Consider the following 17,973-nt stretch of genomic DNA (forward strand, 5'->3'; position numbering starts at 1 on the left):
GAGTCACCCAATACATGGACTGAAGCAGTATTCCTAAACGTGGTATATGCTGTCTCCAAAATCCAGAGAGGACTAGCAGTACCATACCTTTGAGCGGCAGGAAAAGTAAGGTGCAGTAACTTGTCCTCAAATTAGGAGTGGATGTCTTGGCATTCCGCAGGTGACTGAATCCCTAAAAGCTTCACTGATATGGCTGGTCCCTGAATTGTTTTAGGGTTTATTTTCTAACCTCTGGTATACAGGTGATCCAATGAATATAATGCCATCAAATCAGCAGAACCAGGGTTCACTGGTTAGCACAGTTGGTTAGAGTGTGGTATTGTAACACCAAGGTCAAGAGTTCAGATCTCTGTGACAGCCAATTGCCAAAAATAAAAAGGAACTTTGTAGAGTTCCGTGGTATATATATGATAACAATCAAGGTCTTTTGGTCAATACATTGGGGCTGCTGTGAGAAAACACCTTAAGATCCTCAGAAGCCCTAGCTAAGAGTGTTCTTCAGGCATAGCCTTAAATCATTCAGAGATTTTAACAAGTGTTCTTACAACCATACACTTGATTTGATTTTTGGCCTCAGATTCATTTGACTTTGAGAAATTTTTACCAACTGGGAAAAACTGAGGATAAGAGACAGTTATATTTTCCAAACTTACAAATCCTTAGGCTTCTATATATCCTCTGAACTCTGCTCATAAGGCCAATAGTTTCTTCTGCTCATCTCTCTTTTCCTGTGTGTTATCATATACATTTAGGAGAAACCAAATGGCACTTTCAACTTTCTGTCTGGAGATCTACTTACTCATATGTTTAAAACTTTATTAAGTACATTTTCTATCTTTCAAGTTTCTGCAGGCAACATTTGCCAATTATTCCATGACTGTGTAACACAAGTTGCCCTTTCTCCAGCCTCCAGTAACTATTTTCTCACTGCCTTTCCAGCTCCAGCAGCTGTTGGTGCACCATTCCTCCAGCCTTTGCTCATAGCCTTCTTGGTATTTTTCCAGGCTGCAACCACCAGCTGGTCGAAGGGCAGAATTCCAAGAGAATGAGAGTGGAAGCTACGAGACTCTTAAGGTTAGGCTCTGGAACAACATCACTTCAGCCACGTTTTATCGATCAAAGCAAGCCACAGGGCCATTCTAGATTCAAGGAGTGGGGAAATTGACTCAACTCTGAATGGGAAGAGTTGTAAAATATTGTGACAATGTTTTACAATTTACATCAAACATCTTTTCACTAATATGTGGATAGATTTGTAGATTGATTCCTAACAGTGAACTTACTGAGTCAAATCAAATACATATTTGCAATTTTGAGAGAGATTGCCAATTCACCTTCACAGAAGTTGTACCAATTTTGAGTCTCACCAGCAATGTAGGAGGATGCCAGACGAGCTTTCCCCAGGTCTCACAACAGGGTGTGTTATTCAAAATGTTTCCCCTTCCAATCTGATAGGGAAAAATGGTATCTTCCTGTAGTTTTAACTTGTATTTTGCATATTGTGAGTGAGATTTGGCATATTTTATTTAATTAAGAATCAATTATATTTCCTTTTTCTGAAAACTGGCTATCGATAAGTTTGCCATTTTCCATTTGGCTTGTTGGTTTGTCACCTTCCAATGCACTCAGGAACTTACACAAGTGTGTAGTGGGATACTTGGACACCGATTCTGGGACAGGGTCTCTTGAGTCTCTGAGCCAAAAGTATCCTTACATACCCAATTTTGGTCTTTCTGAGGTCAAGAATATTCTCTCCTCCCCTGGCCATCAGTATAAGGAGAACATGATAGCTCTTAATTAAATAAAACAAATAAAATATGCCCAATCTCACTCCTTATACACAAATTCACTCACTTCACTTCAGCTGGCTACAAATTAAGGGGTTCTCATGATCACCCTCAAATTCAATGCTTTTTGAGAATGACTCAGAACTTGAGACTGACAATTATAGTTTTATTATAATAAAAGGATGCAAATTAGACTCGGCCAAAGGAAAAAACACATATGGCAGAATCCAGAACTAAGAAGGTTCCAAGTTTTGTTTCCTCAGGAATGCATTACCATCTGGCACTGATGTGTGGAAATGTGCAGACTGTTGCCAACACAAGAAGCTCATCCCTGTTTCAATGTCCAGACTTTATACGCAGGCTTCGTTGGGTAGGCATGGTTGGTCGAGTTATCACCCAGGTGGTTTACTTCTATTTCCAGCCACCCTCCCTCCATAGTGGTCAGGTTGATCTCACTACTGGCATTCAGGAAATTTAAAGAGTTTAGAGGGAAACTTCCAGAAGGGACAAAGGTTAGACCTCTCTTTGGGTAAAGGTAATTCTTCACTACACAAATACCCATAGTTTTTCTTTGTTTTGATTTTTCATCCTAACTGAAAATGTATTTTTGTTACATACAGAATAAAAAGAACCAGCGCTTATCCCTCACAATTTGTGTAGTGAATTTCATGTACTTTTGATGCACTTTAATTTCTTAGTTTATCTTTTTTTGTCAAAGGATTGGGGGCATGTATAACTCCCAGGTCTCCTTTATTCTCCCTGTGCTAATGTGGTGGTGTACAAAGTCCTGGAAGGGACAGAGTGTGTCTTTCATGTCCTTTTTCTCTCCATCACTTTGTTCACTGGCTTCCCAGGGTCCTCCACTCCTGTGTTTTACTGGGTGGAGCACCATTCAAAGTTTACCAGATTACTACTCTTCCTTTGTTCTCAACTAGCTGTCTGCATGAAAAAACAATACAGTAAATTTTTAATGCTAGGATGTTAATGTCTGATAAAGGTTTAGTGTTCAGGTATATTTGATTTTGAAAAGAAGTTCCTGGGGATGATTCTCTAATTGCACAATTTCAGGCCAGAGGGGAAGATGTATTTAACATAGGTCCTGATGAGCCAAGTTGATATTTGGGGAAAAGGTGTTCTGGGCAAAGAGCATACAGCAAGAGGAAAAGCCCCAAGGCAAACATGTGCATTATACATTCAAGAAACAGCAAGGAGGCCAGTGTGGCTGAGGCAAGGGAGGCAGCAACAGGAGATGAAGTCAGAGAGGTAAATGGATTACTCTGGCTGTTTTGGTGAGAGTAGATGAAGTGGGGGCAAGGGTGGAAGTAAGAAGACCACTTAGGCAGCTGTCAAAATAATCTAAGCAAGAGAAAATGGTGACTTGGAACAACAGTGGAAGCTGCAAGAAGTCCAATCGTGAATAAATTTTGAAGGTAGAGCCAACAGGATTGGATAGAGTGAGAAATGGTCAATGACAACTCCATGATTTTCAGCCTGAGCATATGAAATAATGGGGAAGACTGGAAGGGATAGATTTGGAGGGGCAGATCAGGAGAAGTTTGGGACATAGAGTTTGAGAAGCCTATTAAGCAACCATGTGGAGATGTCAAGTAGGCAGTGTATCATATGAATGTGCGGTTTGGAAGAAAAGCCATGCCTGGAGATATAAATTTGAAAGTCATTAGCATAAGCCATGAGGCTGGAAGTAAGTGCAGATAAGAAGTGGTCTAAGGACTGGTTTCGAGGCACCACCAAGAGAAAGTAAGAAGAAAAAATAATGTGGTAGAAGGAAAACTAGGAACCAGGAGAGTGTAGTGTCCTGAAAGCAAAGTGAAGAAAGCATCTCAAGAAGGAAGGTGAGATCAACTGTGTCAAATACTGCTGACAGGTCAAGCAAGATGGAAATGATATTGACTATTGAATTTAGCAATGTGGAAGGCATTAGTGACCTTGGCAGGAGCAGTCTTACTGGGTTCATGGAGGCTCAAAGCCTGATTGGAATTATTTGCTCAAGAAAAGTTTGGGGGGTGGGGAGGAGCCAGGAATTGAGCATAAAGTACTGATAACACTTTTAAGAAGCTTGTATTAAAAAGGAAGGAGAAAGAGAATCACTTCTGGAATAGCAGTATGAGGAGCTCCACAGACCCTCTCCCCAACAAAACAGCCGTAACTGGTGAAAATGATTTCGAAAAATAACAACAACCTTTTAAAGTCTCTGAAAATTGTCCTAACGGCATGTAATACACAAAGAAACATTATTCAAGAAAATGTATTAAATTTCAGTAAGAACAGGAAGAGTCTGTGGCACTTAAGTCACAATCTGCTTCTTCTCTTGCCCACTCCCGCAGTTCAGCATGATGGATTCTCCACTCTGGGCAGCTATGGCCATGAAGACAGGGCTTTCACTCCCACTAGCTTCCAGTCAAAGACTATGCTATCTCCCTCCAAGGGGCAGGTCACCAGCATTTTCTCTTGCCCACTCCCGCAGTTCAGCATGATGGATTCTCCACTCTGGGCAGCTATGGCCATGAAGACAGGGCTTTCTCTCCCACTAGCTTCCAGTCAAAGACTATGCTATCTCCCTCCAAGGGGCAGGTCACCAGCATTTGTTATACCACCAAACTCTGTGTAATAAAGGCTAAATTCCAGGGAGGTGCTGCCAAGAGGTTGGGGGCTCTCTTTCTTCACCCAGCTGCCATTTGTAGGTCAGAGGCTCTACCCAGGTGTGTCAAGCTGATAATACTGTGGCCCCAATCACACTCACCCTAGCTCACTCCAAAAGCTGAGGTTCCACATGGGAAGTGGCAAGCCAAGAAGACCAGAGGCTTACCAACCTCACACAGTGCCCTGCAGAGGCAGATCACTCTGAAATAAGCAAGCCACTGCCCCTGCCACCAACTCTAAAGCAGTAGTACAGAGATTTTGCCCAGGAGAGACATAGGCCATAAAAACAGAAAGTTCTAAAGCTTTCCCCAAGGGAACTGACTTTATTTGGAACAGAGTGTGAAGAAGTTCAAGCCTAAGGGCACTTTTGTAAACAACAGAGATGTTGGTGGTAAGCAATTAAAAGGAGGCTGGTAGCTCCAAGAGAACAATAAGCTAAACTGTGGGCTAGCTAGTTTATTGGAGAGAACCAGGGAAAGAAACAGCTATGAACAGTCTTCCTGGGGTCAGGCCAAACCTCAAAGACTATTCTCAGAAACTGTCTCTGTAAAGAAGCCCACATCTAACTGAATGAGACTATGGAGCAATTTGTGCCTCGGGTCATTGCAGAAAACAATAGAGCAATCAGTTGGTAATTAGTGGAACCTAACAGTTCTGTATGAATATGGATGTAAAAGTCATAAACAAAATACTAGCAAACTGAATCCAGGAACATATAAAAGGGATTGTAAACCATGACCAATTGGGATTTATCCCCAAAATGCAAGGTTGGTTTAACCTCTGAAAGTTATTTAATGGAATTCACTATATCAATAAAGGACAAAATTGATATGGTCATCTCAATAGAAGCTGAAAACCCACTTGATGAAATCTAACACACCATGACCCCTTCACAATAAAAATACTCAACAAAACAAGCATAGTAGAGAATTTCCTTAACCTGAATAAAGAACATCTACAAAACCCCCATAGCCGACATCATTCTTGATGGTAAAACACTGAATGTTTTCTCCCTAAGATAAAAAATAAGTGTATCTGCTCTTGCCACTTCTATTCAACACTGTACTGAAGGCTCTAGTCAAGGTGGTGAAGCAAGAAAATGAAGTAAAGGGCATCAAGATCAGAAAGGAAGAAGTAAAACTACCTTTATTTTTTAGATGATATGATCTTGTATATAGAGCATCATAAGAAATTTATTAAAAACAAATTAAAAGTAATGCAAAAATTCAACAAGATTGCAGGTTCCATTATAAATTACATATATCAATACAATACCGTATTAGTCTGTTTTGTGTTGCTATAACAGAAATACCTGAAACTGGGTAATTTATAAAGAAGAGAGGTTTATTTGGCTTATGATTCTGGGACAGCTGCATCTGGCACAGGCCTCAGGCTGCTTCTACTCATGGTGAAAAGCAACAACCAACCGGTGGCGGGTACAAGCAGATCACATGGCTGGAGGAAGTGAGAGAGAGAGAGAGAAAGAGGGGAGGTGCCAGGGTCTAGTAAACAACCAGCTTTCATGGGAACTAATAGAGCGAGAACTCAGTCATTAATCCCCCCTCCCCCAGGGAGAGCATTAATCCATTCATGAGGGTCCACCCCCATGACTCAATCAGTTTCCAACACTGCCACATTGGAGATCAAATTTCCACATGAGTTTTGGAGGGGACAACACATCCAAACTCCACCAAATACTATTTTTATACACTAGCAATGAACAATCTAAAAATAAAATTAAGAAAACAATTCTGTTTACAGTAAAATCAAAAAGAATAAAATACTTAGGAATATATTTAACAAATGAAGTACAAAACATACTCTGCAAACCACAGAAATTGTTGAAAGAAATTAAAGACTTCAATATATGGAAAGATATCCTATGTTCATTGACTGGAAGACAATATTTTTGAAATGGTATCTTAGTCCATTTGTACTACCATAACAAAATACCACAGACCAGGTAATTTATAAAAAATAAATTTATTCCTTACAGTTCTGGAGGCTCGAAAGCCCAAGATCAAAGCACCAGCAGAGTCACTGTCTGGTGAGGGCTGCTCTCTGCCTACAAGATGGCACCTTGTTGCTGCATCCTTAAGTGGTGAAAGACAGAAGAGCTAAAGGACCTAGCTGGTTTCCTCCAGCCTTTTTATAAGGGTACTCATCCCATTTATGAGGGCAAAGCCCTAAGACCCAATGTCCAGCAACATATAAAAGGGATCTTAGGTCTTAGGTTCTAACATATGGGTTTTGGGGTACATTCAAACCATAGCAGATGGCAATACTCCCCATCCACAAATTGATATACAGATTCAATGAAATCCCTATTAAAATCCTAGCTGGTTTTTTTTTTTTTTTGGCACAAATTAATAAGCTGATACCAAAATTTATATGGAAATGCAAAGGACCCAGAATAGCCAAAATGATCTTGAAAAAGAGCAAAGTTTTTTTTTTTTTTTTGGCACAAATTAATAAGCTGATACTAAAATTTATATGGAAATGCAAAGGACCCAGAATAGCCAAAATGATCTTGAAAAAGAGCAAAGTTGAAGGACTCACTCTTTGCAATTTCAAAACTTACTATATAAAGCTACAGTAATGAATAAAGTGTGGTACTAGCAAAGGGACAGACATATATATTGGTGGAATAGAATTGAGAGTCTAGAAATAAACCTTCATATTTACAGTCAATTAATGTTTGACAAGGGGGTCAAGACATTAAATTGAGAAAGAACAGTCTTTCCCACAAACAGTGCTGGGATAAGTGGATATCCAGATGCAAAATAAAAAAATTAATTAAGTTGGATCTCTTTCTCACACCATACAGACATATGAACTCAGAATAGATTATAGACTTAAACATAGAGCTAAAAGTATTAAAGTCTGCTAAGAAAAGATAAGAATATGTCCTTGTGACTTTGAGTAAGATATAGACTTCTAAGATTTGAGAGCAAAAGCACGAATGACCAAAGAAAAAATTAGGTAAATTGGATTTCATTAAAATAAAAAACTGTTGTGCTTCAATTAATACCATCAAGAAAGTGAAAGACAACCCATACAATGAGGAAAAAACGTTTGCAGATGTTTTCCTTTATATAGTCTTATACATCTGATAAGAGATTTGTATCCAGGACATATTAAAAATATTACAACATAAAATAAAAAGACAAATAACTCAATTAAAAATAGACAAAGCATCTGAATAGACATTTCTCTAAAGGAGAAATACTTATCACCCATATGTTCAATATTACTAGTCATCGAGGAAATACAAACCCAAACCACAATGAGATATCATTTTCTATGCACTAGAATGACTATAGTCAAAAAGACAGATAATAACGTGCTGTAGGGGATGTGAAGAAATACGAACACTTATACTAGGCTGGTGAGAAAGTAAAATGATGCACCCATTTTGGAAACGGTGTGGCATTTCCTCAAAACGTTAAACCTGAGTTCCCTTATGATCCAGCACTTGTATTCTTAGGTATATACTCAAGTGAAATGAAAATATATGACCACACAAACATTTCTACATGAATGTTTACAGTAGCACAATTCATAATAGCCAAAAAGCAGAAAGAACTCAAATGGCCATCAACCAATGAACAGATAAAATGTGGTTTATCCATACAATGGAATATAATTTGGCAATACGAAAGAATGAAGGACTAATTCATGTTACAGCATGGATGGACCTTGAAAACATTATGCTAAATGAAAGAAGCCAATCACAAAGACCACAGATAGTATAATTCCATTTATACGAAATGTCCAAGATTGGCAAATCTATAGGGAGAGAAAGTGTCTTAGTTGTTGCCCAAGTCTGAGGCAGGTGGGTGGAAATGGGGAGTGAGTGCTAATGGGCATGGCATTTATTTTTGGGGCAGTGAAAATGTTCTAAAGTTGACTGTGGTAAGGGTTGCACAATTCCATGAATATATTAAAAACATTGACTTGTACACTTTAAATGGGCAAATTATGTGGTATATAAATTATATTTCAATCAAGTGTTTTTTTTTTTTTTTGAAAAGGAAGGAGAGAAATTGGACAGTAGCTGGAGGAGGAAGGTGTGTTTTGAGGGTTTTTTTTAATGAGAAAAATAAGTCATGTTTATATACTGATGGGAATGATGTAGTCCAAGGGAAAAACAACTGCTGATGAAGGAGCTGGAAGGGAGAATTTCTCAAGCAATGTTCTTATAGTTAGAGGTGATAGGATTTAGTGCTTAAGCAGAGGAATTAATCTTAGCTAAAAGTACAGAGTACTAACTACTACTAACTAGAGGGAAGCAGGCAGGTAAATAAATGTGCTGGGAGCTTTAATTCTAATTCCTTTCATTTCTTTTTCAGTGAAATAGAAAGAAAGTGAGCTGAGAATAAAGATTGGAGAAGATTTTTAAGTTTGAGGTGATCAAAGGCATAAAATAGTGAGTGACAAAATGAATGAACAAGAGAAATGAACTGATTGCTAAGTCACATTAAGAGCTCACTTGAGGTCAGCAGTCATCATTTAATTAAGCAGACCAGTCAGCATGGTTTTGTGTTTTTTTCTAGACATGAGCAGTTGCATGGCGCAGGTGTGGCGTAGGCAGACAGTTGGATTTAAATAGGATTGTGGTTTTGCCAAATGAATACTACAAAGAGAGAAAGGAACGGTGAGTTGAGAGATAACAGCCTTCACTTAAAAGGGCTGAAGGGGAACCTGGACAGCCAAGTTTGGGTAAGAGCAAGGAAGTGTGGAGAATGGCTGGAGAAGAGATTGAGGACATAAGGATTTTTTTCTGATTACTGATTCTGAACACCAGAGGCGTTTGGGAGGTGTGGGTAACAGAAAAGAGAAGCTAGAGTCCCTTGGGCACTAAATTCCAGGGCATTTAGATGTCTTGGGACTCCTAGGCTTCTCGTGGTGAGTGCCTTAAACAGATAAAAGAGCATGATGAAATTAGCACTGGTGGTCCCAAGTCACATAGTGGTGGGAAGGCTGTCAGTGTTGGATAGGGATAGGTTTGGGGATGGGAGACCTTCCCAGCAGCATGCAGATGAGAGGAAATAGTGCAGTAATCTTCATTAGGTGTTTAGTAGTACCAGGCTCCATGCAAATTACACTTCATGTATTACCTTATTTTTTCCCATGTCTTCTTAATAGGTAGGCAGATGTCCCCAATAGGGAACAAAATTGACAGTCTACCTTCAGTGTTACAATGGCCCACAGGTGCTGCAGCTGTGGGAGAGAGGAAAGATTATTGCATTATTTCTTCCAACAATTTTTTTAAAAAATAACTTTTTGCTTCTTAAAAATCACTAAACTGGCTGGCCAGTTAGCTCAGTTGGTTAGAGTGTGGTTTGATAACACCAAGGTCCAGGGTTTGGTCCCTGTACCAGCCAGACACCAAAAAACAAAACAAAACAAAAAAATAAATAAATAAAAATTTTAAAAAATCACAAAACTGTCATTTCTTTCTTTGAAAATAAAACAAGCATTAGATATAACCAGTATTAAAACTTGCTGCACATTTGTTTCAGTCCTTGTTAGAATTAATAAATATGTGTAAACCTATTTTAAAAAAAATATTAGTAGGCTTTATTTCTTAGAGCAGTTCTGCGTTTGCAGAAAAATTAAGCAGGAAGTACAGAGCCCCTTCTTTAGAATTAATAAATATGTGTAAACCTATTTTAAAAAAAATATTAGTAGGTTTTATTTCTTAGAGCAGTTCTGCGTTTGCAGAAAAATTAAGCAGGAAGTACAGAGCCCCTTCCGCTCCCCCAACACACACACAGTTTCCCCTGTTATTAATATCTTGCTTTAGGATGATACTTTGTTACAATTGATGAACTAATATTGATACATTACTATTAACCAAAGCTCACAATTTACATTAGGGTTCACTCTTTGTGTTGTGTAGCTCTACGGGTTTTGACAAATGTATATAATGTTTGTATCCATCATTACAGTACCATACCAAATAGTTTCACTGCCAGAAAAATCACCTGTGTTCCACTTATTCATCCCTCTCCCCCTCCCCCATGGCAAGCATTGATCTTTTTACTTTCTCTATAGCTTTGCCTTTTCCAGAATTTCATATAATAGAAATCATACAGTATGTACCCTTTTCAGACTGGTTTCTTTCACTTGGGAATATGCATTTGAGGTTCCTCTGTGTCTTTTCATGACTTGATAGCTCATTTTTCTTCAATGTTGAATAATATTCCGCAGTGAATAATATTCCATTTACCTATTGAAGAGGATCTTTGTCACTTCTGTTTTTGGTAATTATGAATAAAGCCGTTATAAACAATCATACTGGTTTTTGTGTGGGCATGAACATGATTGTTGGATCATATGGTAAGACTATATTTAGCTCTGTAAGTAGCTATACCGTTTGTGTTCCCACCAGCCAATGACTGAGAAATCCTGTTGTTCCACATCCTCATAAGCATTTTGCATTATCAGTTCATTGTATATTTTGGATAAAAGTCCTTAATCAGATATGTGGTTTGGTTTGCAAATATGTTCTCCCAGACTGTGGCTTGTATTTTCATTCTCCTAACAAGCCTACTATCCTTTTTTTTTTGGTGGCTGGTCAGTATGGGAAATCCAAACCCTTGACTTTGGTGTTACAAGGCTGCACTCTTACCAACTAAGCTAACCAGCCAGCCCTGCCTGTTATTCTTGAGTAATAACAATATTGGGAATGTCTCTCTAAGTTAATTCCTTTACTATACCATTTTTTATGTCAGAATAATATTTTAAGGAATGGATATAATGGTGTTCATTAACCAGTCTCTTACTGCTGGCTTTATAGGTCAGTTCCAATTTTTGGTATTATAAAACAATGTAGTGACGAATAATCTTATAACTAAATGTTTGTGTGCAATCTTATTTTCTCAGTATACATTTCTACAAGTGGAATATCTGGATCAAAGTGTTTTATGTTTTTGAAGCTTTTGATATTTGTTAAAATTGTTTTATAGAAAATTTCTCCCAGTTTACATTCTTATTAGCAATGTAGGAGAGAGCACCTTCAATCTCTTGTCAAATAGGTATTATAAAATGCTTTAGAAATGGAAGTGGCTTTCTTTTTTCTTCTGAATATAAAAATAACTCATGCTTATGCTATCATTTTGCATTATTTGCAAACTAAAAGGTTAAAAATAGTATTTCATTATTTTAATTTGTATTTCTTTGATTGCTAACAAAGCTAAACATTTTATGAGGGAAAATATATTCTTTAGTCTCACTTAAGTGACATTATTCTAATATATACATAATAAATCCTTGGTAATAGTATTCATAAAACAGCATTTATTGAGCAATTATTACAACATGGTACTTTGGTAGTTATTATGTAAACATGTGTAGAAGAATCAATCCCTAACTTCTAAGAAATCCCAGTCCAAGAAAAATCAACCTCCAGTTAACAAACGTTTATTGAGTGCCTACTATCTTCCTGGAACTATTTTTTATAACAGCTTTATTGGAGTATAATTAACATACAATGAATCGTGCATATTTAAAGTTTTCAATTTGATAATTTCTAACACATGCATACACTTGTGAAACCATCTCCACAATCAAGATAAAGTATCCATCACCACCCCAAATTTCCTTGTACATCTTTATAATCTCTCACCTCCTGACTCTGACCCCTTCATCCCCTCACCATTCTCAGGCAACCACTTCTTGCTATCATGAATTTGTATTTTCTAAAATTTTATGTAAATTGAGTTATGCAATACATGCTTTTCTTTGGGGGGGGTCTGACTTATTTCATTCAGCATAATAATTTTGAGATTCATCACTGTTGCTGAATCCACAGTTCATTTATTTTTATTGCTGGGTAGTATTCCATTGTATGGACACACCATAATTTGTTTATCCATTCACTTGCTGATTGACATTTGGATTGTTTCCAGTTTTTGACTATTACAAATAAGGCTGCAATAAATATTCATGTATGTCTTCGAATAGACATATGCTTCCATTTCTCTTGGGGAAATACCTAGAAATCTTATGGTTGGGGTATATGGCAGGTTATGTTTAACGTTTTAAAAAACTTCCAAACTGTCTTCCAAAGTGGCTGAACCATTTTATACCATGAGCAATGTGTGAGAGGTCCAGTTGCTTCAAATCCTCACCAGTTAGTGTGGTGGTTCATCTTTTAAATATTAGACATTCTAATATGTATGTAGTGGTATTCTTATTTTGGTTTTAATTTGCATTTTCCCAAGGACCAATAATATGCAGTATTTTTTCATGTTCTCATTTGCCATCTGTATAACTTCTTTGGTAAAATGTATGTTAAAATTTTTTGCTCATTTTAAAAATTGGGTTGCTTCCTTATTATTGAGTTTTGAGAGTTCTGTGCATATTTTGGGTACAAGTACTTTATTATATATGAAATTTACAAATTTTTTTCCAAGTTTGTGCCTTGTCTTTTCATTCTCTTAACAGTATTTTTCAAAAATTAGAAAATTTATTGATTTTAATGAAGTCCAATTTATCATTTTTTTTCTTCTAGGAATTGTGCTTTTGATGTCAGATCTAAAATATCTTTGCCTAACCCAAGACCACAAAGATTTTATACTATTTTTTCTTTGAGAAGTTTTATAGTTTTAGGTTTTAAATTTAGGCCTATTTTGAGTCATGTTTTATATATGATGCAAGGGATAGATCCAAGTTCAGATATCCAATTGTTCTGGCACCATTTGTTGAAAAGATTATCCTTTCTGCACTGAATTGTCTTTGCACCTTGAAAACAATTGAGCACATTTGTGTGAGTCTATTTCTGGGACATAACCCTTCTGAGTACTCTATCTAATGCCCCATGCTCTGTGAAGCTTTCCAATTTGGCTGGTAGGAAGAGGAATTATCCCCAGTCTGTATGAGCTCCAAGTATTCTTTCCTCTAATCCTTTCAGGTTATTCTTCTCCTGGCCTTGGGAATGTTTTGTCACACACAGGTGCTGAGAAGTACTCATTTGAAGAGCTGAGGGAGATCCTTTTCAGATCTCTGGGGTTCTGTGTGCATCTCTTTTCCTTCTGGTGCTTAGCCCTACAAACTCTAGCAGCCTTGGCCATTTTGGACTCTCAGCTTTGTCTCTTCAATTTAGGGAGACCCCAGAATGCCTTTGGGGATCCTCCTTAAATGCCATGTTCTGGAAACTCTTTCCAGCCAGTAAGCTCAGGCAATTGTAGGGCTAACCTTGTTTCCCATCTCTCAGTGTCCTTCCTTCTCTGATGTCCTATGTCTTGAAAATCGGTGTTTTATCTATTTTGTCTGGATTTCTAATTATTGACGATAGGACGGTATAAATATCTGGTCCCTGTTATTTCACCTTGATTGATGGGGAAAGCCTGCCTGGCACCATTCTGAGTGCTGGGTCTATTAGAAGTGAACAAAATAAAGTCCTTGGCTTCAAACAGCTTACATGCTAGAGGGGGAAGACAGACAATACATACACAAAAGAAAAATTAGTACATATAAATAAATGATTTCTGAAAATAAGTGCTTTCAACAAAATAAAATGGTAATGGATAGAGTGGCAGTTAAGGTCTCTTTGGAGAGTTGACATTTGAAGAGATGAATTACCAGGAGACTGTTACTTCAGGAGCTTACATAAGCCTGGAGCTGCAAACTTGCCATGAGACATGTACTGTCAAGACCTTGAGAAATCAAGCAAGACATCAATAAAGCTAGGCTGATTTCACCCCAAAGCAGAGCAAAATCCTGCAAGACCCTAAGATAATGTCAAGGACAAGAACAGAAGCCAAAGGGAGTCTTGGCAAGAATATGCACCTGGCCCCTTACACATCCTCCTTCCCTGCTGCTTTTCACTTTCCACATTCCATTCCCTTTATCCCTTCTTTAAAAACCTCTCAGTAAATATGAGTCTTTGAGATAGTTATAGTCTGGACATTCTCCTTCAGGTTTACCGGAGAGATGGTTAATCTACCATCTCCTTCAGGTTACTGGTCCTGAATAAAGCTGGCTTCCCTTATCACCAACATTTGACTTTTGAGTCTTTTGTTTGGGTGGAAGGCAGCCAGACTAGAATTCAGCAACAAGATTTTGGAAAGCCAAGCCAGGGGCTGAATGCCCTGGGGTAACAGATTTTGGTGAGCCAAGCGAGGGTTTTGTTTGGGGCAGGCAGCAGAACTTGGGTTCAGTAACTAACCAGGCACCATCCAAGAAGGAACCCGAATCCAGGAACACTTTGTTCCTCCCTCAGAATGAATGGATACCAGAAATCAGACGTTTATGTCCAAGAAAAGCAGAATTTTCTCCAGCACTTCTCCCAGATTGTCAACGTGCTGACTGAAGATGAGATGCAGCACCTGGAGACAGGAGTTGCCATTGCCTGGCTCAAGGAGGTCCTGGCGTACAATGCCACTGGAGCAAGTACCAGCGGGGTTTGACAGTGTTGGCAGCATCCCATGAGCTGGTGGGGCTAAGGAAACAGGATTCTGATAGTCTCCAGCGGGCCCTGACTGTGGGTTGGTGTGTGGAACTGCTGCAAGTTTTCTTCCTGGTGTCCCACAACATCATGTATTCATCCCTCACCTGCTGAGGGAAGATCTGCTGGTATCAGAAGTCAGGCATAGGTTTGGATGCCATCAATGATGCTGTGCTTTTGGAAACATGTATCTACCTCCTGCTGAAGTTCTACTGCTGGGAGCAGCCCTATTACCTGAATCTGATCGAGCTCTGGTCCTGCAGAGTTCCTATCAGACTGAGATTGGGCAGACTGTGAACTTTATCACAGTCCTCCAGGGCAATGTGGATGTCGGCAGATTCACTGAAAAGAGGTACAAATCTATTGTAAAGTACAAGACAGCTTTCTACTCCTTCTACCTTCCTGTAGCTGCTGCCATGTACATGGCAGGCTGATGGGGAGAAAGAACATGCCAATGCCAAGAAGATCCTGCTGGTGATGGGAGTGTTCTTTCAGATTCAGGATAATTACCCTGACCTCTTTGGGGATCCCACTGTGACTGGCAAGATTGGCACTGACATCCAGGACAACATGCTGGTAGTTCATGGTCTGCAACAGCTCACTGTGGAACAGTGCCAGATCCACAGGATTACAGGAAGGAGGCTGAGAAGTGGCCCAGGTGACGGCACTATACGAGGAACTGGACTCTGTAGACTGTGTTCTTGCGTATGAGGAAGACAATTACAACCACTTATGGGGCTCACTTGCCCCAGGCCATCTTCCTGGGGCTAGCACAGAAGATCTACAAGTGGAAAAAGTGACCTAGAGACTGCAAAGGCAGGGAGGGGAGGGATTATACTGTAATCTTAAAAAACAAAACAACAACAAAACCAGGCACCATTCTACGGACTTTAACTGTATTAACACATTTAATTCTCTCAACAGTGCTGTGTGGTCATCCTCATTTTACAGATGAAGAAACCCAGGCACTGGGAGGTAGGTTAAGTAACTTGGCTGAGGTCGCAGAACTGGAATTTGAGGCCAGGCATTCTGATTCTAGAATGTATATTCTTTTTTTTTTTTTTTCCGTGACCGGTAAGGGGATTGCAACCCTTGGCTTGGTGTCGTCAGCACCACGCTCAGCCAGTGAGCGCACGGGCCATCCCTATATAGGATCCGAACCCGTAGCGGGAGCGCCGCTGCACTCCCAGCGCCGCACTCCCCCGAGTGAGCCACAGGGTCGGCCCTAGAATGTATATTCTTAACCACCTTTCTCTTAGAAAAAAAGGAAGAAGATAGCATAAATTCTGGAACTTCCTTAAGCTTCTTCATACTGTTAACTTATAAACTATGGTGGCATTTATATGACTTAGGAAGACAATTATCTCCCCCCCTATTTCGTACGTATTGCTTAATCCTTTGGCTTTCCAAAGAACCAGAGCCATTCTCTAGGGTGATTCTCAGAGTTAAAAATGTGGCTGACCTCAACTTTTTTTTAAAACAACATATGTTTGCTATTTCTAAAAATATTGCATAGTTTATTCACATTCATTGGTCAGCCTCCTCAGTTACAAGTGTGATTTGAAAAAAAGAAACTGCGTGGGGTTTTTAAGTTAATGATCTACGATAAAAGATTTTCAGCTTTGAAGCATATGGAAACAACTTACAGCTATGTACTGGATTTGGTGTGCTACTGTTCATTAAGTTCCAGAAGTTTATAGCAAGTTCGGGACTGACTAATACACTATTAACAGCGGTCATAAGAGCTGTCATAATTGACAGTTTTCTTTTTAACCTTCTTACACTCCAGAACATGAAAAACTGGGAAAACTAGGCAACTTCCAAATCAGGGAGGATGGAGAACGGTATTGGAAACTAACTTTTCTGCTGGGCTCATGAGTTCTTACATGTTCGAGCCATAGCCAAACTGTACAAACGCCGTAAAGACATCTAATTCTTCTACGAAAGGCCACACCGACGCACACTAACTGGAAAACAACACGAATCGGATAGTTGCTGTTCTCCACGTAGTGGGCTTGGGTTTCTTGAAAAGCGACAGCGTACAAACTCTACCTTGGTCCATAACTGCTTTTTAAAGCCTCCCCCAGAACTGCTGTCCCTTCAGCCTCGGCGCCTTCCCGGGTACACCCTCCGTAGCCTTCCCTAGTCTCCACCCTGGACGCCAGCCTCTGCACCTCGAGGCCAGCTGAGAGGGAAGAGAGGAACCGGGAGGGAAACAGGGAAGAGACAGTGAAATGGTCAATTCCTCCTTAACTCCGGGCCCCCTCGCGGGCCTCACCCCTCCTCCCGTGGGCTGAGATTGGAGAGGAAGTGGGAAGGCTCCAATCTGTTCCTCACTCCAGCGCCCTCATGCCCCCACCCTTCTCCTCAGCTCGGGGCTTCGGTGCGCCTCGTCCCCGCCCCTCGCCCCGGGAGAGGAGCGGGCGGCGCGGGAGGGCTCGCGGAGAAAGGCCGGGAGGAACCGACGGCCTCCGCCCGGCAGCTGCATCCGCGGCAGCCGGGGCTTGCAGCCTCCCGACAGCCGGCGAGCCAGGCCCGAGGGCAGCCCCGGAGACCGCGGCGGCCGGATGCGCGGGCACGTCACTTCCGGGCGGTGTAGCGGCGGCCGCTTGGAAGATGGCTGCGCCCTGTGGCTCGGAGCTGCCCGCCAACTCGCCGCTAAAAATCCCGAAGATGGAGGTGCTCTCCCCGGCTTCTCCTGGTGGCCTGAGCGACGGAAATCCATCGCTGTCCGACCCTTCCACGCCTAGGGGTGCCTCCCCACTCGGGCCGGGCAGTGCGGCGGGCTCGGGGGCAGCGGCGTCCGGGGGTCTCGGGCTGGGGCTGGGGGGCCGCAGCGCCGCCTCGTCCTCGGTCTCCTTCTCCCCTGGTGGCGGCGGTGGCGGGGCTGCGGCAGCCGCCGCCGCCGCCTGCCGGGGCATGTCGTGGACGCCGGCCGAGACGAACGCGCTCCTCGCAGTGTGGGGCAACGAGCGGCTGGTGGAGGCGCGGTACCAGCAGCTGGAGGGAGCCGGCACGGTGTTCGGCAGCCAGGCCCCCCGGCCAGCCATGGACGCGCGCCGGCCCCGG

General features: G+C 40.8%; 1 protein-coding gene and 1 pseudogene across 1 annotated transcript in view; both read left to right on the top strand.

Annotated features, from left to right (window-relative positions):
• Positions 1-14,668: 14,668 nt before the first annotated feature.
• LOC103594147 lies at positions 14,669-15,704 on the top strand (annotated as a pseudogene).
• Positions 15,705-17,520: 1,816 nt separating this feature from the next.
• Positions 17,521-17,973, top strand: part of MSANTD2 (Myb/SANT-like DNA-binding domain containing 2) — a 31,823-nt gene continuing 31,370 nt past the window's right edge. The window contains exon 1 of the mRNA XM_008577333.1: positions 17,521-17,937. Coding sequence (XP_008575555.1) covers positions 17,521-17,937 — 417 coding nt within the window. The remainder of the gene's footprint in view (positions 17,938-17,973) is intronic.

The sequence above is a fragment of the Galeopterus variegatus genome, unplaced genomic scaffold (assembly GCF_000696425.1).
Source record: "Galeopterus variegatus unplaced genomic scaffold, G_variegatus-3.0.2 Scaffold1495, whole genome shotgun sequence".
In the NCBI taxonomy this organism is placed as follows: Eukaryota; Metazoa; Chordata; class Mammalia; order Dermoptera; family Cynocephalidae; genus Galeopterus; species Galeopterus variegatus.